General features: G+C 41.3%; 1 protein-coding gene and 1 long non-coding RNA gene across 2 annotated transcripts; one reads left to right on the top strand and one right to left on the bottom strand.

Moving 5' to 3' along the window:
- Positions 1-862: 862 nt before the first annotated feature.
- Positions 863-3,677, top strand: LOC113890202. Its single transcript, XR_003510447.1, has 2 exons — positions 863-1,008; positions 2,509-3,677. It is a non-coding gene; the product is annotated as an uncharacterized LOC113890202 (long non-coding RNA).
- Positions 3,323-25,930, bottom strand: LSG1 (large 60S subunit nuclear export GTPase 1). The gene is made up of 14 exons (XM_027537974.1): positions 25,742-25,930; positions 24,205-24,331; positions 22,918-23,038; positions 22,654-22,740; positions 22,066-22,152; positions 17,808-17,868; positions 16,468-16,644; positions 11,140-11,535; positions 10,595-10,696; positions 10,305-10,448; positions 9,743-9,866; positions 7,470-7,549; positions 5,321-5,494; positions 3,323-3,781 (listed from the first exon to the last, which is right to left on the bottom strand). Exons 1-14 carry the CDS (start codon positions 25,838-25,840, stop codon positions 3,602-3,604), a joined length of 1,959 nt encoding a protein of 652 aa, XP_027393775.1. The 5' UTR covers positions 25,841-25,930; the 3' UTR covers positions 3,323-3,601.
- Positions 25,931-26,778: the final 848 nt, after the last annotated feature.

Genomic DNA, 26,778 nt, shown 5'->3' with positions numbered 1-26,778 from the left:
ACAAGCTGGAATCAAGATTGCCTGAAGAAATATCAATAACCTCAGATATGCAAATGACACCACCCTCATGGCAGAAAGGGAAGAGGAACTAAAAAGCCTCTTGATGAAAGTGAAAGAGGAGAGTGAAAAAGTTGGCTTAAAGCTCAACATTCGGAAAACGAAGATCATGGCATCCAGTCCCATAACTTCATGGGAAATAGATGGGGAAACAGTGGAAACAGTGTCAGACTTTATTTTTTCGGGCTCCAAAAATCACTGCAGATGGTGACTGCAGCCATGAAATTAAAAGACGCTTACTCCTTGGAGGGAAAGTTATGATCAACCTGGATAGCATATTCAAAAGCAGAGACATTACTTTGCCAACAAACGTCTGTCTAGTCAAGGCTATGGTTTTTTCAGTGGTCTTGTATGGATGTGAGAGTTGGACTGTGAAGAAAGCTGAGCGCCAAAGAATTGATGCTTTAAAAAAAAAAAAAAGAATTGATGCTTTTAAACTGTGGTGTTGGAGAAGACTCTTTAGAGTCCCTTGGACTGCAAGGAGATCCAACCAGTCCATTCTGGAGATCAGCCCTGGGATTTCTTTGGAAGGAATGATGCTAAAGCTGAAACTCCAGTACTTTGGCCACTTCATGCGAAGAGTTGACTCATTGGAAAAGACTCTGATGCTGGGAGGGATTGGGGACAGGAGGAGAAGGGGACGACAGAGGATGAGATGGCTGGATGGCATCACCGACTCAATGGACCTGAGTCTGAGTGAACTTCGGGAGTTGGTGATGAACAGGGAGGCCTGGCGTGCTGTGATTCATGGGGTTGCAAAGAGTTGGACATGACTGAGCGACTGAACTGAACTGAGTGAGCACTTTTTGCTAACATAATGCCTTAAAAAAAAAAAAAATCAATCATTTTGTTGTTGTTTTGGCCATGCCATGCATTATGTGAGATGTTGCCCCACAAAGGATAGAACTCATGGCCCCTGCAGTGGAATTGGAGTCTTAACCACAGGACCAGGTAAGTCTTCATTTTTAAATTGCTCAAAATGGTTGTTGTTAACCTTTTTATAACTGGAGACTTTTGAAAGCACTATCTTTCCTTTCTGTATGGCCTCTCACCCTCAACTAGTATACAGTACATTGAACACGACAACAAATGGCTGTAAATGGTGGAAATTCAAAAATTTTCCTCACTTCTCCACAAAGACTGAAGAGGGGAAAGGGCTAATAAAACAAGGTAGCACTTGGATTTCTGGCCTGCTATTAATTTTTTCCTGTGTATCCATGAAGAAAACATTGCTATTGGTTTCTTGACAAAAACTTTACTTCCTTCTAATTTCCTGAAAGTAAACAGATGACAGATGTACAGCAGGTTCTGCTTTAAAAGGATGGTATGTCCCCTGTAAGAAAAGACTTCAGAACAATAAAGTGATACTGACTGCCCTGCGAAAACCTCAAAATACTAACCTCTACAAGGGTGGGCATACTATTTACAAATTTCAAGTTTGCTTAACAAGACATATTCCAGGCAGAAGCGAAAGTGAAGACAGAAATTCCCTTTCAGGATGTCCTAGTTTGGGTTCCTCAGACTCTAAGCAAAGGTTCAGTTAGTTTATTTGGGAGGCAACTCCATGAAGCAGAAGTGAGGAAGCAGCAAAAGTAAGAAGGGTAGGGAGAAGAGCAAGGAAAGGCGAGTTAACAAGACAGTTTAACCACGGGCAAACAGGGCTCAGTTCCACTAAGGATCTTGTGAGAAACCAGAATGTGCGTGCTGCGTGACAGGAAGCTGGGGTACTTACCAGCCGGCCCCCGCTCCTTCCTGGTTGGGGGTTACTCTGCGGGGGTTCCACCTCCTGCCCTTCCAAGCTGCCCTTTGTGTAGGCTGAGCAAGCTCCTGGGGTGCAGGAAAAGTCCTCAGGTGGGAAAGCAGGGAACACAGGGCTTGTGGCAAGCTGTCAGCCTGTTCAGGAACTGGGCTGCAGGCAGGCGGACGCCATTTGACACTGAGGGATGTGGAGTGTGTGTGTGTGTGTGTGTGTGTGTGTGTGTGTGTGTGTGTGTGAAAGCAGGGAACACAGGGCTTGTGGCAAGCTGTCAGCCTGTTCAGGAACTGGGCTGCAGGCAGGCGGACGCCATTTGACACTGAGGGATGTGGAGTGTGTGTGTGTGTGTGTGTGTGTGTGTGTGTGTGTGTGTGTGTGTGTGAAAGCAGGGAACACAGGGCTTGTGGCAAGCTGTCAGCCTGTTCAGGAACTGGGCTGCAGGCAGGCGGACGCCATTTGACACTGAGGGATGTGGAGTGTGTGTGTGTGTGTGTGTGTGTGTGTGTGTGTGTGTGTCTGTGTGTGTGTGTGTGTGTGTGGAGAGCATCTGCATACACATCCATCTCTTACAAGCTGTACTTGCTAGAAAGCTGAGTCCGATACCATTGACAGTTGTTATCCACTCATGAACGTTTGACTTGTCAAAGGTACATCTCTAGAAATGCCCTCACATTTATGCTTGATTTTCCACACAGGTGCCCAAACAACTACATGGGAGAAGACTGACCTTTCTAATAAACGGTGCTGGGTCTACTGGATACACACATGTAAAAGAATTAAGCTGATCCATTTCCTGACTCACACTATGTACAAAAGTGAACTCTGGTCCAGAGACCTGAATTTAAGAGCTAGAACCCTAAAACTCTTCAGAAAAAAAATGAGTGTATCTTAGTAATCTTGCATTTGGCAATACTTTGATTCTAACACCAAAGCACATGCAACCAAAGAAAAAAGATAAATTTAGACTTCATCAAAATAGAAAAGTTGGTCAATGAGTATTTGTTAAATTGGTGAATAAAAAATTTTAAATTCCCCAGATAGAACACATTTTCAAGTATACCAGATATATTACAGTCAGTTAAAGGCAAGTCTTCTTAACTGCGAATTCATGAACTTTGGGGTCTATGAATCTCTGGATACATTTTGCACATTTGTGTAGGTGGTAATGCACATTTTTCTGGAGAAAGTGTCCATAACTTCCACTAAATTTCCAAAACCATCTATGACACAAAAAGCACATGCTCCCCTCTCTGGGGTGGACACTCAAATCTTCAGTAGGTCATGCTCTCCACAGGCTTTAAAACTCATCCATGTCAAACCCTGTTCTAAGATCTGATATGCCTTCTGCCATATCAGGGGCATAAGCTGGGTATGTGTGTGAGGTTAAGTATCACAAATTTAATCATGTACTAAAAAATCCATCCAGGTTTCAGCAAATTAAAATCATTTAAAGAATGTGAAATGTCCAAATAGCAATAAATCTATATGAGCCAATAAAAAACTCACAAGTAGCAACTGAACTTTAATATCTTTCCCCAAAATTCCCAATTTATAAATTACTCTGCATTTGTGTATATATTTACACAAATATACATCATAAATTCCCTCATCTTAAATTCAGCCTTTCACAGGAGCAGGGTTCTGGGAATCTGAGACAACTGCTAGTCTGAGCTGGTACTCTAAAGAGCCCCTTGGTCTTAACACCGGCTGCTGTGTGCGCATCAGAAGGGTCCACCCTGTAGCACCACAGATGCACAGCCAAGGTGCCAGTTCCGTTGCAGTCCAAGTTCACATATCCAGGTGCTTATAGAGTCTGCGGCTTTTCTCTTTTTTATTTCTGTTGCCATGTTTTTTCCAGGGCTTCCCAGCCCCCCTCTCAGAGCTCACAGCAGCTGCTGTCACCAAGCCACTCCCAGGCTTGTAGCCCATCACAGCCTGGACTCCTTTGGTCAGAGCTCTCACATTTTCCTAGGGAATAAGGGAAGATATTAATGGCGGTGTCAGCAGTCTCCTTCAGAGGATACACACAGAATTGTTTGTGGAGAACTCCAGGATAGTGGACTTCCGTCTCTCATTGCTCTTCTTTCTCTCCCCATTCCCGAAATAAGTTTCTCAGAGTTTTGTCTTCAATTCATTCTGCCTTCAACTTTTATTTAGTCCCATGGCTTCAAACACCATCTATATCAATACTCGTAATACCAGCTATTTTCTGGAAATCTCTCTTGATATCAAAATTCTACTTGTGTAACTCAGTTAGTTAGAAGCTGACTCTACATTCTTTATTTCAGCCAGTGGTATAAGAACCTGCTCAGCCCCCAAGATGACACACTCCGTCTTATCTGTCACAACAGTTAGGCACTGAGTTCCATGGACTCCAGTCTCTAGAACTTTATACATCCTCCCCTCTTATCCATCCCCACTGCTTTAACCCAGATGTTCATTGGCTTTTACTGGACCACTGCAAGACTCGTTGAGTCCAGAGTCCACACTTCTATTAGAGTTCTCTAATCTGTATCTCTCTAAGTCCTGTCCTCACAGATCTCTGAAGGCCCCTTGCAGACTGGGGAATCAAGTCCATATTCCTTCCAGTGGCACACAGGGTCACCTGCAACATGGGTTCGGTGCTGATAAAACCCACACTCCCGTATCTTTTTGCCTCTGTTCATTTACTCCTTCTGCCTGGAAATTTCATCACATCTTCCCACTGACACATTTTTATTTGTTTCTCAAAGCCTAGCTTAAATATCATTACCTTTCTGTAGTCTGGCAAGGATGTGGAGGTATTAGAACCCTCATACATTGCTGGTGGGAATGTATAATGGTGTAGCCACTTTGGAAGATAGTCTGGCAGCTACTCAGAAGGTTAAATATAGAGCAATTCCAATGACCCAGTAATCTTACTCCAAAGTATACACCCAAGAGAAATGAAATACATGTAAACAGAAAAACCTTCACGTGAATGTACACAGCAGCTGTATTTATAATATACAAAAAGTGGAAACAACCCAAATATCCATCAACTGACAAACGAATAAACAAAATGTGGTATATTCCATTTAATGGAATATTATTTGGCAATAAAAAGCAAAAGAAGTACGGATACGTGAATGAACCCTGAAGCTGTTAGGCTTTGCTAAAGAAGCCAGCCACAAATGATCATACAGTATATGATACCATTTATATCTAATGTCCAGAACAATCTATTTATAGAGAAAGTGGATGACTGGTTGGAAGTGGCTAGTGGAAGTGGGGAATGGGGAGTGAATGTTAATGGGTACAAGGTCTCCTTCTGGAGTGAAGGAGTTCTATAATAAAATGTTCTAAAATTAGATGGTGGTGATGGTTAACACAACTCTGTGAATATACCATAAACTATTAAATCATGTATTTTAATAGGGTGAATTCAATGATATGCGAATGACATTTCAATAAAGCTGTTACTAAATAAAGCTGTTTCAATAAAGTGTATTGGATCAGAAGTTAAAAAAAAAAAAACTTAAAACTCACCTGATGGAAAAAAGCTTTGTCCACTACATTTTCAATCTGATATACCTTTTTATTTCTAACCACCTGCAGTTTTATTTCCCCACCATTCACTTTTTTCTCCAGGAGTCGCTGGTGTTGGTACTGAAAGGTCACAGGATCTCTGCCAGGAGGAGGATGACAGTACAGGAGTTTACCCTGCAGAGATAACACGTGTGGTAACAGCACACCCTCAGAGCACCTGTGTGAAGTTCACAGAGGTGGCCTCTCCCCAGGGCACACTGATGGAACTTTCGTTCTTTTGACAGCCGAGATGGGTTCTGGTCACTGCAACCAGACAGTCCTAACACCCAGAAGACGATCCTTAGTGTTCTAGAGGCCTCACTCCTTCCATAGTCCTAACTCAGAATGTAACCTTTCTTCTCTGTGCCCCTCTTTATCTTCTTTAATGTACTCCTCAGTACAAGTACGTGATTATATTGGGTTGGCCAAAAAGTTGTTTGGGGTTTTTCTGTAACATCTTATGTAAAAACCTGAACAAACTTTTTGGCCAATCCAAAACTTAATGTGGTAGTTGGGGGTTTAGTCACTCCGTCGTGAACAACTCTCTGCATCCCCATGGACTGTAGCCCACCAGAATCCTCTGTCCAGGGGATTTCCTAGGCAAGAATACTGGAGTGGGTTGCCATTTCCTTCTCCAGGGCAATCTGCTGACCCAGGGATTGAACCACGTCTCCTGCTTTGCAGGCAGTCTCCTGCACCGTAGGTGGATTCTTCCCTGACTGAGTCATCAGGGAAGCCCTATACTTGATGTATTTTCCGAAACAAAAGCCAGGATGCAGTTGGACAGTGTGGCTGCACTAATGGGGACTCTGGGCCTAATGCTGTCGTTCGCTGGGCGCCAAGTTTCCTCTTCCTACCATGTGTTCTCTAAAGACTGTGCTGTGTTTTAACTCATTTCCCCCATCCTCTACCTAGACAGCATATTAAAAAGCAGACATCACTTTGCCAACAAAGGTCCATCTAGTCAAAGCTATGGTTTTTCCAGAAGTCAGGTTATGGGTGTGAGAGTTGGATCACAAAGAAGGCTGAGCTTTGAAGAACTGATACTTCCAAACTGTAATGCTAGAGAAGACTCTTGAAGAGTCCCTTGGACAGCAGGGAGATCAAATCAGTCAATCCTTAAGGAAACCAACCCTGAATATTCATTGGAAGGACTGTGCTGGAGTTGAAGCTCCAATACTTTGGTTACCTGATGTAAAGAACTGACTCATTGGAAAAGACCCTGATGCTGGGAAAGGGGGTGAAAGAGGATGAGATGGTTGGACAGCATCAGAGACTCAATGGACATGAGTTTGAGCAAACTCCAGGAGATGGTGAAGTACAGGGAAGCCTGGCACGCTGCAGTCCATGGCGTTGCAAAGAGTCAGACACAACTGAGCGACTGAACACAACCACCACCCATCCTTCACAGATTGACAGATGGCAAAGAATAATTAATAAATAATTCATCCATACAAGTGTTCTATTAACTATTTTCTTCCTAAATTAAGAAAAAAAAGAACACAGCTGTCCTCTTTCACTTCTGTGCCCCAAAGCCCCACTGATGACACACTGAGAAGAGGAGGGAATAAAGCGACATCCTCACAGCCAATTATTATGAGCCTCCTGGAATACTTTTTGTGGAAAGAAGTAGCTTACTACTACTGTTAATAAAAACTACCGGGGCTAACTTTACACGAGGCACTGAGCTAAGTGGTGTTTGTGTATATGGGGGTGTCTGTGTCCAACTCATATCACCATTCTCATTTATTTCCCATAATAATCTCATGAGATAGGTACTATGAACTCCTATTTTGCTGATGAGAAAAACCCAAAACTTACTATGTCCTCACTGTAACAGGAAAATAATAGCTCACAGACTTACATACTTTATCATCTTTACTGATAACAGATATTCAGAGATGTTCATCTATTTCATATCATGTCAGTCCTTTCTATGTTTTATATGATGCTGGCTCCCCTGGATCAAGAGTATAATTCCAGTTATAAAACAGTATCAACAAGAAAATATCTCTTTTATAACCCAGCTGGTTGCCATTACCCTAAACACAGGCAATGGAAGAAGACCTACTTACTTATTGGAGAGGAACAAGAGGCAGGGTTCACTTACATTGACATAATCCTTCAGGATGTAGCGTGCAGATCGAGGCTGGTCTGGCTGTCCATGTGCTGTCATGAATCCTCGCATACCTATGAGGGGAAATGAATTTTGTAAAACCTAAGTTAGAAGACACTGTAATAAAGAAACTTGAGGTTAATGGAAATCTAGCCTTTTCTATAACTACACTGCATTCTTATGCTACCTTAAAAAAAATCAATTAACAATGTAGAAAATATTTTGGTTAGCATTACAAATCTGACAATCCAGGACCGACTATACTGGTGCATCTGATCTTTTGACAAACGCCTAGCAACATGTTGTGACGGACACGTTCAGTCTCTCTCTACTCTAGTTATTTCTTTCATCTCTTTGATTTTAAACACTGATCCAAGGAGGCTACTTGTAGAATGCTACATTGTCATTATCAGCAAAACCAAAAGCAACAGATCAAGTTTTCTTATTTAATGACATACCTACACTTTTTTCAGTTTCCCAAACATACAACAAAGATCCCTTTAATACTAATCCAATTAGAAGGGAGCAACAGAGCAGAGCTGATAATAACACAGGCTTTAGCTGACAGGTTCAAAACCCAGCTCCTCCTACTAGCCCTATGTTGTTGGGTCCTTTAGTTTAGAAGAAAGCAGTTACACAACTATACACAAAGATACCTTTGAAGGAGGATGAAAATCTAAAAATTAAAAAAAAAATGATAGGAAAACAGCTTTTCCCAAGTAAAACACCAAACCCAACAAAACTAAAAACCGAACAAAACTGACTTCTATGGGGCTAAAGAAAATATACATCAAGAAAAACATTTGAAACATAGGTGGCAAAGAATTGCTACAAATCATTAAGACACAAATGATGCATAGAAAAAAGTGATGCTTAGAAGATAAAATGGTTAACAAATACATGGACAGATGATGGATTGTACTAGTATTTTAAGAATGTTTAGGCATGTGTTTTTACAAATTGGCTTTGTCCTCACTTTTTGATTTACCAGAGAGAATTAGATGAAAAATTTGAAAAGACTCATATTACTTTCAGTTTTATCTGGATATCAAACCAGATGGAAAGTCTGATACAAAGTCTACTTTTCCCCATCTTTCAGGCCAGCACAAGGGAGAGATGGATTAGGAAAGAAACCTAGGTTCTCACTGAGGCTATGCCACTGACCAGACACCACCTTAGGCAAGTCATTTCATGCTCAGAGTTCAGATTACTTGTTGTAAGGAAAGGGAGAGGAGAGATGGGGAAATCTTTAAGACCCCTTCTTGTCCTATGATTTTGTGACTATACTAGTCTTACCACAAGTGCTTAGTATCCATCCTCTTTAAAATATCTCAACTAAGGCAAAAATTCAAGGTCTGATTTAACTGTGGTTTATATCAAATCACCTTTCTCTGCCAGGAAACACTCAAATAACCTGAACTCTTTCCTGGCTGAGGGCAATTTCTTGAAAGGCAAGATACATATACATGGAAACTTTTTAACACTGGTATTTCTTTAGGTAGATACAGGTCTCTCCAGATTAAAGTTTGTGTTTAAGATAAGTAAATCACAGTCAATTGGAGAAATGACAAAGATAATTCTCACGTGTGTGTATGCTAAGTTGCTTCAGTCGTGTCTGACTCTGTGCAACTCTATGGACTACAACCTGCTGGGCTCCTCTGTCCATGAGATTCTCCAGGCAAGAATACTGGAGTGGGTTGCCATGCCTGCCTCCAGGGGATCTTCCCAACCGAGGGACTGAATCCTCATCTCTCATGTCTTTTGCACTGGCAGGCAGGTTCTTTACCACTACCACCACCTGGGAAGTTTCTACATGGAGCTCCCATGAAGAAAAGCCAACAGAGCCTCAGGTCAGAACCCCTACGTCTACACTTGGGTCCAAGGCCTCCTACCGGAAAGGGCCTGAAACCACCAAAGCCTGGGAAGACACGTCTCCCAGGCACTGATTTCTACGATTAAAGCCTGGGGAAGAGGCAAGGAATATAGCACACCTCCTTCTCTAACTCTAAAAAGCACCTAACATGGAATAAAATACCACTCAGGCAGCAGCTGGCTCCCACTCCTTTACTGCCAGACCCCCAAACCACTACCAAGTCAGCTACCTGGAGGCTACTCCGCAGGAAAGACCAACAGGACCACAGAAGTATCAACCCTGAAAGATGACAAAATGCTAAGGGAAAATTCTGAATTTGTATCTTTGCAGGGTACTTCTATCAGTAATTATATTGTTATTTTTTGTTCACATTTTAAAATAAACCACCACTCACATCCATAAGCTGTCAGCAGTTCTTCTGATGTTGGAGGTCGCCGGGGATCTTCATCCTCTCTAGGCTTTATGATGTCAATGCCATATGTAGCTTCTAAAACATGTCTTGGAATATTCTGGCAAACATAAGCTTGTCAAGGAATCTACTTCTCTGAACTGACCCTCCTCCTCCTCCCCATGGCATCTTCTAAGAACATGTATTTCAGCACCATGGTGACAAAAAACTTTCCACCTCTCCTAAGAAGTATGATTATTCTTAATTTTAAAAGACTTTCAGTCCTTCTTTTAAAAAAAGCCTTATGCACCAAATGTATGCACCTCCAAATGTATCCTTTAAAAATATTATCTCTGAAACAGACTTCAAGATGACAAATTTTTACCTAAATACATTACAGATTTGTGAGATAATCCTAATTCAGAGATAAGTCACACAATCTTTGTTTCTAATCCTTACAATTATGTAAGGAGGGATGATTTTTACCTCCCCTGTTTAATTACCCAGATTTTTCTGAAGCTCCAATATACACAGAACAACCACAATTTTGGCACAGCACCAAGGATATTAGTGATACAGGTGGGACATGGTCTCTCATCTGGTCAATCGGGAGGATTCCACTGCAAATCATCTCGGCTTTGGTAGAGACAAAGGAGGGCATCACCAGGCCTGGGCAGTCACACAGGCAGAGGCCGGGTTCTACATAGAGAGTCTGAAGGACAAGTAAGGGGGTTAGGCTGGGCACACGGCACAGGAAGGGGAAGAAGAGCAGCACACGAGCGGCAAAGAACTCCAGAAAATACTCAGAGGGAGGAACTGTCTGAGGAGTAAATGCAGAGGCTGATGCTGTGGAAATACCTGAAAATGCTTGGTGTGGCCGGGCGTAGCAGACACAGATACCTTCTTGTTGCCTAGGATGGTGTTGATTGTTGAACTCTTACCAACGTTTGGATAGCCCACCTAGAAGGGAGTCAGACAGAATGTCTACAGTAAAAGTTGGCAATCTTCACAGGATGCCAAAAGCCTACCCTATCTAAAAAGCCTGCATCACAGGATGCCAAAAGCCTACCCTACCTAAAGGAAAGAACACTGGATCAGAGGGCAGAAGACAACCTTAAAAGTTTGCATTCTGGTATATCTTGTAAGTCACGAATCCTGTAGGGATTAACTGGGAGACTGCAGAAGGTGACTAATACGAAGAGGGGTGTAACCAGTTTAAGCCTTGAGAAGTTCACTCTTGGAGCTGGGCTTCGTCTGTCACACATGGCCTGCTCCTACGGCTCCCACGGGCAACAAGAAGCCTTCAGTTCCCTGTGGCACCAGGGCCTGGCTGGTCTCTGGGGTTCCAGGGCAGTGGGAATACAGACCCTCATCAATCAATTTTATGACCTATCTCATCTTACCAGTCCAACAGTAAGTTGTCCATCCTTCACCTTCTTTCCAGAGTGCAGCTGCTTAAAGACCTCCAGCAATTCCTGCTTGGATACCAAGTGACTAAAATTGTGTATTTGCCTCTTTTGTGGGGTGTTCCTTCCTTGAGCCTCAGAATCCACAGTATGGCCCTCCTTGCAGTCCTGGCCACAGGCTTCCTCATCAGAGCTGCTGCTGTCTTCCAAACACGTCTGCCAGTCCTCCTCCTCCTCCTGACAGTCCTCATACTCGCTCTCATCTTCTTCACTACTGGCAGCTTCACCAAGTGAAAGATGTTCAGTCTCTTTGTGTAGAATTTCAGCTTCGTCGCAACTGGAGTTTTCAAACTCGGCTGTGATAGCTTCTCCAGTGTCTCCGTTTACGTCTTCCTGATGAAATAACAGAAACCACATAAGTTCAGAAGTGTGTAACAACTGCACTTTTCACTCCGGTGAAAACACTCAGAGTTGGTTATCTAAGATGAACAGAGGACAAAAAACATTGTGAAGAAGAGGGAAGGTGACAGATGGAGGAGACGAGATAACATGAGAATATAACTGAACTATCAACAGTGGTGCCCTCTAGAGGTGGACCTTCACATCACACATTTTTGTTACTTGAACTTTGAACAAATAACATCTATTATTTTTCTAATAGATAACTCTTGTCTAAGGCCATACTACCCTGAACACCTTGATCCTAATAGATAACTCTTTTATCTATTAAAAAGAGAGTAAGAATTTAGAAAAGTCTGTGTCAAGCTGATTTCCTTGGCAGTACTTTTGCAATGGACTGTAGAATAAAATAAAAGCATTCTCATTAACAGTAAAACAGTTAACATTCTCTTCTATGCACAAAGCAAGATGGGTATAATTTATAATATATATATATTTGCATTTTCAAAGACATGGATTTTCATAGTTAAGGAAACTTCTTTTATAACTGCCTTTAATAAATCATAGCACCATGGAGCACAGGTCCCTGTGTGTGAAACATGAGAGCAACAAAACAATGCTGTGCATGGAAATTATTCACCAAACAATGATTTTTTTTTTGGAAACAGAATGGTAAAAATCATTTACAATTCATGGGTATATTAATCCTTCTGGATGAATTGCAAGTTGGAATCAAGTTTGCCAGGAGAAATAACAACCTCAAATATGCATATGATACCACTTTAATCACAGAAAGTGAAGAGGAGCTGAAGAGCTTCTTGATGAGAAGAAGTAAAAGTAAAAGAAGTAAAAGAGAAGAGTGAAAAAACTGGCTTAAAACTCAACATTCAAAAACTAAGATCATGACATCTGGTCCCATCACTTCATGGCAAATAGATGGGGAAAAATATAAACAGCGACAGACTTTATTTTCTTGGGTTCCAAAATAACTGCGGACGGTGACTGCAGCCATAAAATTCAAAGATACTTGCTCCTTGAAAGAAAAGCTATGACTAACCTAGACAGCATATTAAAAAGAAGAGACATTACTTTGCCGACAAAGGTCTGTACAGTCAAAGCTATGGTTTTTTTTTCCAGTAGTCATGTATGGATGTGCGAGTTAAACCATAAAGAAGGCTGAACATCAAAGACTTGATGCTTTTTTGAACTGTGGTGTTGGAGAAGACTCTTGAGAGTCCCCTGGACAGCAAGGAGATCAAACCAGTCAATCCTCAAGGAAATCAGTCCTAAATATTCATTGGAAGGACTGATGCTGAAGCTGAAACTCCAATACCTTGGCCACCTGATATGAAGAACTGACACACTGGAAAAGGCCTTGATGCTGGGGAAGATAGAAGGCAGGAGAAGGGGACGACAGAGGATGAGATGGTTGGATGGCATTATCGACTCAATGGACATGAATTTGAGCAAACTCTGGGAGATAGTAAAGGACATGGAAGCCTGGTGTGGTGCAGTCCATGAGACCACAAAGAATTGGACATGACTTAGCAACTTAACAACAATCATTCTGAATTCTTATGGATAATAAAGCAGAAATACAACAGTTTACAGTATTACCAATTCTTATCAATAAGGATGAATTGATTTAGATTTAGAAATGATGCAAACCTATCATTTCCAAATAATCTACAGGAGAGGGCATGATCAACTCAGTTAAATAGGTATCCTACATTTTAGGGAAGAAACAAAGTCAGGGAGAAGAGGTATGATTTCACTGTCATTTCAGGTGACTCAAAAAGAAACTTGGAATTGGAAGCAATTTCTATAATGAATGTCAAGAAGTCACTGTGTACTATTCTGAATCATTTAAAAGTATGAAAGAGGCAGAACACAAGAATGTGGACTGAACATGGGTATGTACTAGGAAAACTAAGGCTTGAAGCAGTTTAGGTTCAGGAAAAATGATAAAGGCAACATAAGGACTTTGCAGTAGTTACATCAAAAATTTAAAGAAGAGACCAATTGAAAAAGTATATACAGGTCCCTTGCTAAGACTAGCCAGTGAGGCACTCTCCACCCCCTTCTGATGTCTATGTCAGAAGCTTTATCTGTCCCTTTTTCACTTTAATAAAACTCTGCTACACACACACCAAAAAAAAAAAAGAAAGAAAGAAGGGAAAAGTCCATCTTTTGGGGAACACGGTGCAATTTAACAAATGGTCAAGAGAAAACAAAAGTACTCAATTAAAAAAAAAGTCTCATTAAAAAAAAAATAAGAATGGTTAAATCACCATGGCTGTTGCTGCTGCTAAGTCGCTTCAGTCGTGTCCGACTCTGTGCGACCCCAGAGACGGCAGCCCACCAGGCTCCTCTGTCCCTGGGATTCTCCAGGCAAGAATACTGGAGTGGGTTGCCATTTCCTTCTCCAATGTATGCATGCATGCTACGTCACTTCAGTCGTGTCTGACTCCATGTGATCCCATGGACAGCAGCCCACCAGGCTCCTCTGTCCACAGGATTCTCCAGCCAAGAATACTGGAGTGGGTTGCCATTTACTTCTCCAAAAAACCATGGAGAAAGAACCAAACTTCAGATAGGTGAAAAAATAGTGAATATCTATTTTTAGTAAGTTCATGCTTGATATTCAAATGACAGATGTGATTAGATACGATATCACAACAGTAGCTGGTAACAACCTGGAAAATCGTGAACAGAGATTTCAGAAGACTTAGGAAGAATAAATAGGGTTCAACTTTTAGAAAGGAAGAAAGAATATCTTCCATAAACCAAGCACTGGTAATCCAGTCTGACAGGGAAACAATTCCACAAGTTAGCTGACAGTCAGCAACAGGAGGCAGCAAAGATTCCCTGAGAACAGATCATGCAAACAAATTCCGTTTCCCTTGGGAATCTACTCCTCGATTGTCAGTTCAGGGAATACCACAGATGTAAAACTGATCCTTTTCCCATTTTTAACAGGGCCACTGGGTTGCTGTATCAGGGCTGAGTGATATATTGATAAATAATTATTCAGCACTGCAACTAGACACCAACTTCCAGGAAGGATTTGAAACAAGAGAAGCCATGGTGAAGAGGACAGCCTATGAAGCCAGATTGCCCAAGGATTACAAGCACTTACACTCTTTCTGGAGAAGATGAAATAAAACACAGAAAGTACTCAGAATAGCAGTGTCTGCTAAGAACAGGTTTTCTGTGGGTTAGCTTTTATTAACAACAGTAATAGCACAATAACTACTTTTATAGCCTTTCAAATACATCTTAAATGCTTGGTACACCTGTGCTTATTAAGTCCACGAAAGGTCACAGAACTGTCCTCGGCCCCAGACTACTCAACAGCGTTATCAATGAACATTAAGAATACACAGAAGGGCCAACACAAAATCTGCAGATGATTCAACGGTGGAAGAAGAGAAAAGCAAATGACACATCCAAAATGAATTCTACCTTGTCCGCAAACCACTAATATTTAGGAGTTACATGTCCTAAGCTGAGCTAAAAATAAAGTGAAAAACTTTCCCCACATGTAAAGATTGATGAGCTGTGCTTGGTAAAATCTTATCTTTTAAATACTGAGTTGGTCAAAAAGTTCATACAGATTTTTCCCTTAAGGTAGTACGGGAAAACCAGAACAAACTTTTTGGCCAACCCAATATTTGCGGGATATGGTTGTTCATAGGTTTAATGAGCCAAAAGCATAAGCTCCTTTGAAAGGAGGTGAATTAACAAAAACTCTGAATTCCTGGGAGTATCCTGATTACAAGAAATAAGAACACATGCCCTGGGCAAACCACATCTGAAAGACCATACTCATCAGTGGCCACCCATTGTAGGTGCTCTCCTGACTCAGGCAGAGAGGCCCTCAGCGTGAGGAGCGCGCTGGAGGACAGGTCTATAAGGAGCGGCAAAGCAGAAAAATGTATCTTCTGCAGAAGAGGGAACACCGGGAGAAAGTAAGAGGCCTTAGATCAAAGTTAGGAGAGCTGAGCCTCACTGGACTGGATGAAGAACTTTCACCCTGGAGAGAAAAAGAATGAGACATGTGGTATGTCTGGCTGCAGACAGTATGTGACTGTCTGCCAGGGAGGTGGACGGAAGAAGTCCTTCACAGAGGTAGAGCTCACTAATTTGTGAGCTCACCAACAAGAAGGCGTGTATTCAGAGCACCCAGCTCCGGCCACTAACTAGTCAGCAATGGCTGATAAATAGAGGTGAGACAAAAGGAGGTGGACAGGAAAAGATACGACTTTAAGTCTCTTTCAGCTCCAAGATGTTATTGCTAAGTTCTTTCCATAGCTGGTTATCATTAATTTTTATTAGAAAATAACTCAAACTGTTTCTATCAAAACTGGGTTAAAACACATGGTGTATCTTAATTTAGTATTAACTCATTTCTTTGTTTTCAAAATAAAATCAAAAGAGATTCTAGTTGAGTCCAGAGAAGTTACTACATTCAGCTGTATCTGGATTTTGGTTTTGACTGCTCTTAGAAGTAACTGTGAAGTCATTAGGAAACGTCCTACACAACTTTCTGCCTAACATTTAAAACAATTATGTGTCTTCAGAGAAAGCAACTTTGCGACTCACTTTTCTGTAAGTCATCATACTACCCTACTGCTGCTGCTGCTAAGTCGCTTCAGTAGTGTCCGACTCTGTGCGACCCCATAGATGGCAGCCCACCAGGCCTCTCCGTCCCTGGGATTCTCCAGGCAAGAACACTGGAGTGGGGTGCCATTTCCTTCTCCAATGCAGGAAAGTGAAAGTGAAAGTGAAGTCACTCAGTCATGTCTGACTATCCTACTATAAATAAAGCCCCACAAATCAACAATAAGAAAAAACAAACAAAGCGCACTTAACAGAAACCGAAATCTTCCTCCCTGAAGTCCAACCTGAAGAAGTCCCAGTTACCTTAGAGTTACCCATCAGCTTAATGGCTTCAGCCAAAGCTGACCAGAAGATGACCTTTACGTTTTCTTTTTTGAAAAATTCAGCCCAGGCACTCCGCTGCTCGGCAGTCAACAAGTCTGCCTTATTTATCAGAATAACATTCTCCTTGTTGTCATCAATGGTTTTCACATAACATTCCTAGGCAAGACAAAGATATTCAGATATTTCTCCAAATGGGGAAAAATTTGGCTAATTATACTGAAGACCCCCTTCCCCCAGAAGCTATTACTAAAAGGTCTTACTGTCCCCAGTTTTAAAACAGTCCTAATACAAAAGATTTTTAATCATGGTACATTCTATGGATCCTTTCAGCAGGCTTTGAAAAGAAGTTAGGTCACATACACTTACAAACTCTTCACATAAAAAACTAAAGGGTACATGCTGATATATGGCAAAACCAAAACAATATTGTAAAGTAATTAGCCTCTAATTAAAATAAATAAATTTAAATTAAAAACAAAACAAAAGGGTAAAAAAGAAATGCTTTCCTGCCCTGTTCTCATTTCTTTATACAGTTTCTTTTAAGCAAAAATAAAGAACTGCTGATTTGTCAGTCAGCAAGAACTATTTTCAAGCCAAATGATGACAGCCAATAATAATCTTACCTTTTATTACAAAAAATATTTTTGAAGTCTAAAAGGAAAATAAGACCCAGTGATTAAATTAACTCCCAACCATAGCTTTCCATTAGGAAATACCCTAAAAATATTGAAAGCTGAATTAATAAGATTTCCTTATTTTGAATTTTGCTAGTCACCAGTAGATTTTAAAATAATGGTTCTACTATGGTCCTCAAACAGAAGTAGGAATACTTCATGTGTGTTCAGTCTTATTAATTCAAAACCTGTATCACCTCATTTCTAGTGCTCCTCACACCTTAATGATGACCCCTGCAGTATTTACAAACTTAGATCATTTGTAGAATACCACAGAAGGTAGTAACTATGGTGTGAGAAGAGAAAGCTTAGTGGGATGAAGGGACTAGGCATACGCCAAACTCAGCAAAATGCTACTTCATTTACTGTCTCTTCAAAAATGAGAAACATTGGCAAATGCCTCTGAACAAAGTGGCTTCTAAACTAAAACCTAGGAAGTTCAAGTGTTTGTGCGTTCCTGCAGACGGAAACAACTGTCTGAAGAAAACATCTGTCTGAAGGGCACCACTATGCAAGCTCCTGGCCTTGGAAGGAGTGGGGGACCGGATAGGGTGCAAAGGCTGGCCCAGAGCCACTGCTGTCAGTGACACGGTTCTCCCACTGCTGCTCCAAGGACAAGTTTGAATCTTGTCACGTTTTACTTACCAAATCCTCACACCTAAACAGGAGCGGATTTCGAGCATCTACTATCTGGACCACGATATCACTGAAAAACAAACGGGAGACGCCAATCACTGTGAAGTGAAAGGAAACAGTATTGAGAGCAGACATTCTCCATGTCAGGCGCTGATAGAGTTAACTTTCAATGGGCACAATTATCCCCAGTTTATATGTAAAGAAGCTGAAGCTTGGAACAGCTAAGTGGTCTATTCAAAGTCACAAGGTACTAAGTGATGGAGCTTGAAAGGGAACTCAAGTACTCTGGACCAGAGATCATGCTGTAATCGTAACATTTTCCTGCTCTCAATATGCTAAAAATTTTAACTATACCTTCTTGTCATCTCTCCTGGAAAGATTAAAGAGTTATTTCAAAGATTTCAACCCAAGGTGAGGTTGACTGTATGCTCAGCACCCAGTCTACACTTGTGTTAAGCAAGGCCTCAAAAAGCCCTGATACATCACCTGATCACAGCTGCCACTATAAACCTCATTGAAACCCTTCTGACATGTAGCAAATCATCATTCACCAGTTTCAAGAATGTGCTTAAATGTAAAGATTCAAAATAGTGAAGTATCAACTGAAGTTGCCATGGTGAAGCAGGAAATGATGAATCCAACCCCTTTCATCACACAGAAGATGATGGAGCAATGTGAAAACTTTCCGTGCAGACAGCAAGTCCCTCGAATTCTCACAAAGGTAGCGGGGACCAGCAGGCCAGCACTGTACGACTTAATACTGCACTTCTCCGGTAGGATCCTCCCTGCCCTCAGCCTCTGCGGCTAGAACGCCGTGACCACAGCTGGGAGGGAACAAGCTGCGCATGTGCCAGCACCTTCTAATAGTCTTCCCAATCCATGTCCGGTTCACTCTTCCTCAAGTAACTCCTATGCAACTATGCTGAACACCAAGGAAATGTGTTAAATCAAGGCTACCATTCAGGGCAGAGCTTTTGACAAATCTGGGTTTGCATTTTCCTTCAGAATAAATTTCCAGCATAATCTTGTGAGTAAAGGAACTCATAGACTTGCTAATTTCTGACAAGATGCTTAAAAAGTTCTCTAGTTAAGTGGGTCCTAGTATTTCCTTCTTTAAGGTAATATCTACTGCTTTCCAACTGTAAGGATTTAACAGTAAATGCAAAAATGACTGCAAAAAACGGACAAAGTCTAATGAACCAAAGTCCATAAACATTACGTCTACCTGCCAAACAGGCAGAAAAAATAACCAGCTTAGACACACCAGTAAGAAGACAAGTTTAAGATGGCATGCTTTGTGTACTGAATTAAGATGCAGGGCAAAGTGCCAGTTATGTGCTGCAAAGGCTTGATGCAACGCAACGGAAACGCCCTGTCTGACCAGAAGCAGCATTCTGCCCTCCGTGCCTCAGCGGTTTCCTGCATTTCAATGAAATGTCATACACCAAATCCTTTCTGATAACTATTCTTGAACTTAAAGAAACAGATGACATAGCTAGCCTGTTATCAAACAGGAGACATCTGCCGCTTTACAGAACATATCAATAAATATTTCCTGTTAAGAGACACAGCAGGAGTCACTTTAATGATATTTTTATGTAATTCAGATCCACTTCCATGTGATACAGCAACAGAACAAGTGATGCCGTAATCCAATTGAAGCTACAAGTTTCAACAGGTCCAGGCTTACTCTGGGGAAACAAACAGCTTATTTAGGGGCATAAAAAATAAGGGCCTTCCCGTTAAACATGGAAAAATTCATATGGTTACCATTGTTCCCTCTCAAGACCTACAAAAATGAAAGTAAAGGCTGGAACTCATTAGGACAAAAAGAGCAACTCAGAAAGTTAGTCAATGAGAAGCAGGCCTGTTCACACTCCAGAGCTCTGAGAAAGCTCAGGATCAGAAGCATCAGATGCAGCTTTTGAGACAAGGGCAAGGTGTGGGGCTAAAATCACTCTGAACAGGGAGGGATTAGGTCCATTCCCTTGTTCCATTCAGCCAGGCGGCCACACTTCACCCCATAGCCCCTCAGCCCTCTATCCCAATGGCAGAAGCCAGGCTTTATTGTGGAGAAGATGAACCTGAGAGGCTCCAGAACTAAGACCTCAAGCATAGGAGAAGGTGGGAAAGAAATGCCATACTGAAGAGGAGGATTAACGTCAGTCGACATATACCCCAAATGGTGCAAAGGCCCAGTCCCCGTGTAGTATATCATCACCTTTACCCCGTTCCTGGCAGACGAAAGTGCTTCTCTTTAAGAAACTGACTGATCCTAGGGAAAACACCCTAGATACGAACATCTTAGGGTATCCCAACCAAATAAAATTGATCTCTGCTCAGTCACCACACAGAGAAGTTCACCTGGTGGCAAAATCACCCAAACAGAAGTTCGTCAATCAGCTTTGTAACACTTTGTTTTCTTAAATATGAACAGATGGCAAACATCACTTGATATCTGTGGAAAGCCTCTTACACAAGTCAGAAACCAGAATAAACAGGGAAAAAAAGAAATATGGAAAAAGACAGACAATATATGAAATAGGAGAAAATCTAGAATTAAAAAATAAACTAAGAGTGTGCAGATGGGGGCATTCCCTCAAGGTAGAAGTTTCAATATTTCACACTGTTATCAATCCTCTTTGGAAAAAAAAAAGCGCATTTTCAGCAATATACATCCTAACTGCATGAAGGAGACATCAGTCCACGTCAGTCCCCAAAAGAACCATAATGGGTCTTCCTAAGCCCCATTCAAACCTAGGTCAATCTAAGGTCTGCATGGAGCCTGGCAATTAGCAGCAACCTTCCCCTTCCTTCCGGAGAAGGCAATGGCACCCCACTCCAGTACTCTTGCCTGGAAAATCCCATGGATGGAGGAGCCTGGAAGGCTGCAGTCCATGGGGTCGCTGAAGGTCGGACATGACTGAGCGACTTCACTTTCTCTTTTCACTTTCATGCATTGGAGAAGGAAATGGCAACTCACTCCAGTGTTCTTGCCTGGAGAATCTCAGGAACGGGGAAGCCTGGTGGGCTGCCATCTATGGGGTCACACAGAGTCGGACACGACTGAAGTGACTTAGCATAGCATCCCCTTCCTTTAGGCTTGGAGATTTGCCTTAATATTTTCACCTCCTCACATCCCAGCCCAATGACCCTCTCTACCCAAGGGAGCAAGATGGGCTGGAGGCATGTAAATGACTTTTAAGAAAAAGAGATAATTTGTGTTATCATAAAATTCATCCTTTTAAAAGTATACAATTTAGTGGTTTTTAATACAGCCACAAAGTTGTATAACTATCACCACTAATTCCAGAGCATTTTCATCACCCTAAAAAGAAATGTAAGTGACTTTTACAAATTTAATCCAAGCCCTTCTTCTTCGTAATAATGCTAAATATGCTAATATTCTTTCCCAAGAATCCCAGTGAAAGCATCCTGTTTCCTAACGTTCTTACTGGGTATATTTTATAGATTAAACACACACACCCCTGCTCCCCGAAGGCTTATTGTTAAAAGCATCATTTCAAATATAAGGTTAATTTAAGGGGTCCTTATAAATAACTCATACACTCTTTTGACAAAAATAAAAACCCTTTAGCAGTAACAAAGAATGAGATTGAAGAAAGCTGATTCATCAATTTCTAACTATCAGGATATGGCAATGATCGAAAAATCTCCCATTCTCAACTTACCAAAGTCATTCTCTTATTTTCAAATCCCAGTTGAAACAAATCACTCCTAAATTCCCCCAATACTACTAACTGTTCCTTCAGCTCTGACTTGGCCCGTGATCCTTCATCTGTAACACAGCAGGACTCACACTTCATCTTGTATTTTACTAGTATTTCGTCAACTTAGTGCAAGGATTGCATTTCATCTATCTGTGTGTCCCTGGTGTTTGACCCCTCCCCAAAACACATTTGCTCTCTGCAAGCAGACACCAATCCTTTTTCACATCTGTATTTTCCATGTTACTAGTATGAATTCGTATACGTTTGCTGAAATAACTATAGGTGGTTCACAACTCATCTTACAGAAAACAATCATTAAGTTTATCGATGTGTTTTATTAATAACAACCCCCCCCCATATTTTAAAAGAAATGTAGGATCACAGTTTCAGTTTTTATAATAATTCTCAGTAGCCCTTTGTATAGCTTGATCCTGTTCCCTTAACCCCTCTCTGGGCTCACAAACATATATAACATGCAAATCTAACATAACACCATCACCACATCCTTCTTACACCAGAAGAAAACGGTAATCTACCTTCTCTCAATCACCCTCCACAGTTGGCGCCAAAAGTCCAAATTTCTTTCAAATGGTGTCAATATCAGGTTTTGTTCCTCTTCCAACCTGGTTTTAGAATGAGAAGTTTATCTTTCTGCTAGATTTTGATAGTTAGGTTTCAAGTGATATAAATACTCAAATTCATTGCATTAAAAAATAAGCATGCAAATATTAATTGTCAAATGATTTTTATATCCTTTCTGTTGAGTTAATATGTAAATCAAATTTAAATTTTCTACTCAAGCTTTTAAGTCCTAGAGGTTTATCCATCACACTGGAAGAAGGCTCCAGGGAGCAGTGATCAACTCCAGAGTGACAAATGGCGGGAGAAGGATATGAAAAGGAGAAAAGGCCAGGAATGCAGAGATGAACTCACAACCTTTGTGCAAGGAAACACATGCACAAAGCAATGTGGCTTGCACACACACACTAATTTGCACTTATAAGATGAAATCTACCATTTCTCTTTAAAAGAACAAAGCCTTAAAAATGCAAACAGCAATGCAAGGACACCAACATGCCTAACTTAAAATTTCAAGAAAATTCTTCATGGAGGTGAACACTCACCAGACAAGCTGACGTCTCCATTCTAGAAAGTTATCTTTCTCTGCTTGTTTGAGTTCTTCTGGGCTAGTTTTTTGGTCCCACTTTGGTCTGAAACAATCATAAAAAAAAAAAAAAAATCCACATGAGTTACCAAAACAGAATAGGATAACTGGATTTAATAATGGCAGTTGAGAAAAGAAAGCAGAAAAAAGTGAACACCAAATAAAAAATTTTACATTTAGTGGATTTGTTATGCCTTTTGATATACATTTTTACTCAACTCACCTCCTTGGTATACACAGGAACTGTTTGTTTTCTTCATGGAGTTTCTTAATTCTCTGGTTCTCCTCAAAAGATAGTAGTCCAGTTCTAGCCTCAGGAGGCACAAATTTAATATTAAGCTTCTCTATCCATAGGGGGGAAAAAAAAGTACTGCTATTTAAGAGGCGGTGAATTCATTACTTAGAATACTAAAAATATGAGCACCTAAAACAGAATTTAAGCTTTCTTGATCTACATAGATTTCCCTAACCTAAAAAAAAGGAAAAGATCTTTACTAAATGTTTCAAAAGGTCAACCACTTTTTCCAGTACTGATTTTTATAAAACTCCATATGCTAAATGCATTTCTTGGAACCAGAAACAATAGAAATGGGAAGCAATTGAAAATATTCATTACAACCAATCTCCTCATTGTACCCATGGAGAATAATTATAAGCCAAAGGGACTGAGGGGAAAAGCAAAGTTCAGCAAGGAGACGCACTCCAGTCAAACTGGTGAGCTACTACAAAGCTAGAATTTACATAAAACATTTATTAACATTCACAATTAAGCTGTACAAGAATTTAAAGGAATAAAAAAACACCCAGTGTATGTATAAACCAGAGGCTTCTGCTCTAGGCTTTATCCCCTGAAGCTGCTCCAGGCCTCTCTACTGCACCTCTCCACACAGCCACCTAGTCTCTGAGGCAGGTGACTCCAGTGAGATAAGCACTTGGGAGCCAGCTACGCTTCTTACCCAAATGCTGAGAGGAGGTCCTATTCAAGGATAACAGGTCATCTTCAGCAATGGTTCTCTTGATCTTTAGGCAAAGACGGCAATCCACTACCCTCATGTGACCATCAATACTGGACGGTCCAGTCACCATTCTCATCATGTCATCCTCAACCACCAGTCAGAACACACACCCCTCTAACCCCATGCTTGATCATTTTTTAACATTAATTTCTCCTTCCAATGGTGACCTCCTACCCAATGTTCCCACTTAATATGGGAACTTACTCACCATGATGTTAACTGGTCTCTTCCCTGATGAGAGACTGAGTTTCTCGAATTTGACATGACAGATAACCACAGATACTTTTTAGAGCTTAATTTTAAAACCGTGGCACATTTTGAACTTCCCTGTTGAACTCAACTGACCCTTCCGCACTGCTCCTGGGATATCTGCCTTTGGGTTAAAAACAGCTCCCTATGACTTTAGGAAGATTGGCAAAACACCCCCAAGTAGACTTACTTGTATCTAGTCAGCAAAGACAGAAACGTGTTGGAGGCACTCAGCAACAACTTACCAGCTACAAACTCTGTTCCTGCAAGTTCTGCAGTGGCAAGGAAGTCATCCAGGGAACTCTGTTCAGTCACGGACTGAAGATTAAGTCGACCCCAATCATAGCCATCGTTGAGCTCACTTGTGTGTAGCTATGAGTAAAACATACAGCTGCTTTCTTCTGCTCTTCACATCCAAATAAACGCTATGTTCTCAAAAAACCATTCTATGGTCTTGAGGGTGGTGTTAGCTCTTTTAGTCAACACTAGTAACAGTTAACATTTAAATGGGTACTTTCTTACCTCGTAATAGTTATTTTCCTTTTACTTTCTTATTTAATTTTCAAAATCTTTTGAAATAAACTTCATATCTCCATCAGGATTAAACTGGAGAGAATAAATTGCCTATAGTCATAAGCTAATAAGTGGCAGAGCTAATATGTGGTTTATAAATCCATAAACCATATACTCTGGTTCTGGCAGCCACTGTTGGTCAACTTTTTTAGACAGACACCCACAGTAAGCAATACACTTCGGATAGTGACTTAAATGCTGTGAGATACTGTGAGATGCTGTGTACCATTCAGTATAGTGAAGTGAAAACAAAAGAATCCTGAAAGTTACCTTTATTACATTCCACACAACGTGGTATTTTCTTGAGTTTTATTCTGTGGGGTGAAAAGCTTGGCTAGTTGCCACTCACTGTTCTGATTCCAGACACACCTCAGTTTGATAAGATAAACATCATCCTAAGCTACATGCTCTGTACAGGTACAAATAAATGAAAAAAAACCTGAAGGTTAAAAGGCTATGTGGTTTGCCCAAAGGCCCCAGAATCAGCAAAAATCAGGGTAAGGATTAGAATCCAGTTCTTTGCTGAGAACTTTGTGAATTCTAACACTTCGAGGAATGAATGTCAAAATGACAATTACAAATCAATCAAACCACTTCATCCGCTCTTCAAGGATCCTAAAGCTATGACCGTTTCCAGGCCCAGGAAGCTACTAGGCCGGCCAAACTTTGGAGAAATGCTGTCCAGTTCTGAGTAATACCACTAGGGAATAAAAAAAAAGTGAAGCACGAATCTGAGTTATTTTGTACTTCTGCTACCAACCAGCGGCTCTTGGAGGATCAATTCTTTAGAAAAATGAATACAACAAGAAGTAGTTTTTGCGTCATTCCTGTGAGGAAACTTCCAAATGCTTCCACGGCCTACAGGATAAATATCAAACTTTTGCCCTGGTTTCTGCCCTGGTTTTCAAGATCTCACTCCGACCTCATCACATTAGCCTCCACCTATGGGCCCTGTGTCTTGCTAGGAGGGCCTGTTTATCCGTCTGGTCGATTCTAACGGTCTTGAGCATTTGCGCATTTCAGTATCCCAGAGGGGCTGGGGGTGGGCCTAGAACGGATCCCCGCCGTTACCGGGGCGCAACTGTATTCATCCCTAGAAACCCTATTTTGGCATCATTTCCTTTGAATATTTCCCTGAGAACCTTGACCGTAAATTTCGCAGCGTTCAGACTCACAACTAGGCAGAAAGGCTGAGAAAGACGTTTTTACCCAGGAGTCAGTGTGGCGGTGGCTACGGCTCCGTTGAACTTGCTGGCGGATAAGAGCCCGGCCAAGGGTTCCACCCTCTGGCGCTCTTCTCCGTCCCATGCTTGTCCAGAAGACGAACGAAAAGCAGCAAGTTAGAGTCACACCAGTTTGCTGGGTATTCAGGAGCGCGATCTCCGGAAGTGACGTGTAGACGAGCCGAAGTGGTTAAGGCCCGACATCGCAGGGAAACAGAATAATCTGCCTCAAATCTCCACTTATATATCTCACACTTGCCACTACGATAGAAAGTAAATGCAAAAAGTGGCCTCAGAGCTTAATTTTCAATATATATTCCTAAGAATATCTCAAAGTTGGATAGGGCGAGTAGATTACACGAATGGTACCTTCTAAATTTGTGCGTCGACTTTTAGTGTTCGGGGTACAACTAGGAGATTCGGAAAAAAATGGCCGGGCATATTTGCGGTAGCAGCCACGCCTCCGGTTAATTTCGTCAGGAGGAGGAGGAGGTGACGTGCGTGTAGAGTGTTCTGGAGCGCTAGGTGGCGTTGCTTCCTGGCGCTAATTTTCGGCCTAGTGTTGTAAGGTGTGGCTTTACTGCTGTCACGCCTGGCAACTAAACAGCTTTGTGTTTACTTGGTCTTCCTAAGCTGTGAATTGGTGAGAAGAGTTCCTGCGTGGATGGCCTTTTGGAATGGAAAGAGCTTGACAAGGTTGCAAGGAAAGCCAAAGGAATCTGACTTAAACGTGTTTTTTTTTTTTTTTTCCAAATAGCTTTTAAAAAAGTGTTTAAAACTTCCAGCTAGAATTGTATTTAAATTTTCCTATAAATTAAAATAAAGTGAAAGCAGTGACCCCGCTCCACTCTTTGCGGCCTGACTTTTGCTCCTCACTTTATCTTTAGAGAAGTCAAATTAAAGTTATGAGGGTGTTGGGGGTTTTAACTCCATTCTCATTAATCAGAACACCTCATTGTTGTGATGCTCTGAGAGCAAGCAGCATGCCCAAATCATAGCTGAAATATATTCGGTCAGGCATCA

This window comes from Bos indicus x Bos taurus, chromosome 1 (assembly GCF_003369695.1).
Source record: "Bos indicus x Bos taurus breed Angus x Brahman F1 hybrid chromosome 1, Bos_hybrid_MaternalHap_v2.0, whole genome shotgun sequence".
Lineage (NCBI taxonomy): Eukaryota > Metazoa > Chordata > Mammalia > Artiodactyla > Bovidae > Bos > Bos indicus x Bos taurus.
This window is presented reverse-complemented; position numbering and strand designations above follow the sequence as displayed.

Bases quoted from the DNA above. Each gene is read 5' to 3' on its own strand.
- LSG1 (XM_027537974.1), bottom strand. From the start codon at position 25,840: ATGGGACGGAGAAGAGCGCCAGAGGGTGGAACCCTTGGCCGGGCTCTT. The intron at 22,153-22,653 runs GTGAGTGTTCAC...TTCTAAAACCAG, and splicing joins TGGAGACGTCAGCTTGTCTG to GTTGGAAGAGGAACAAAACC. The intron at 9,867-10,304 runs ATATCCTTGGTG...TGACAAGCTTAT, and splicing joins ATGTCCCACCTGTATCACTA to GTTTGCCAGAATATTCCAAG.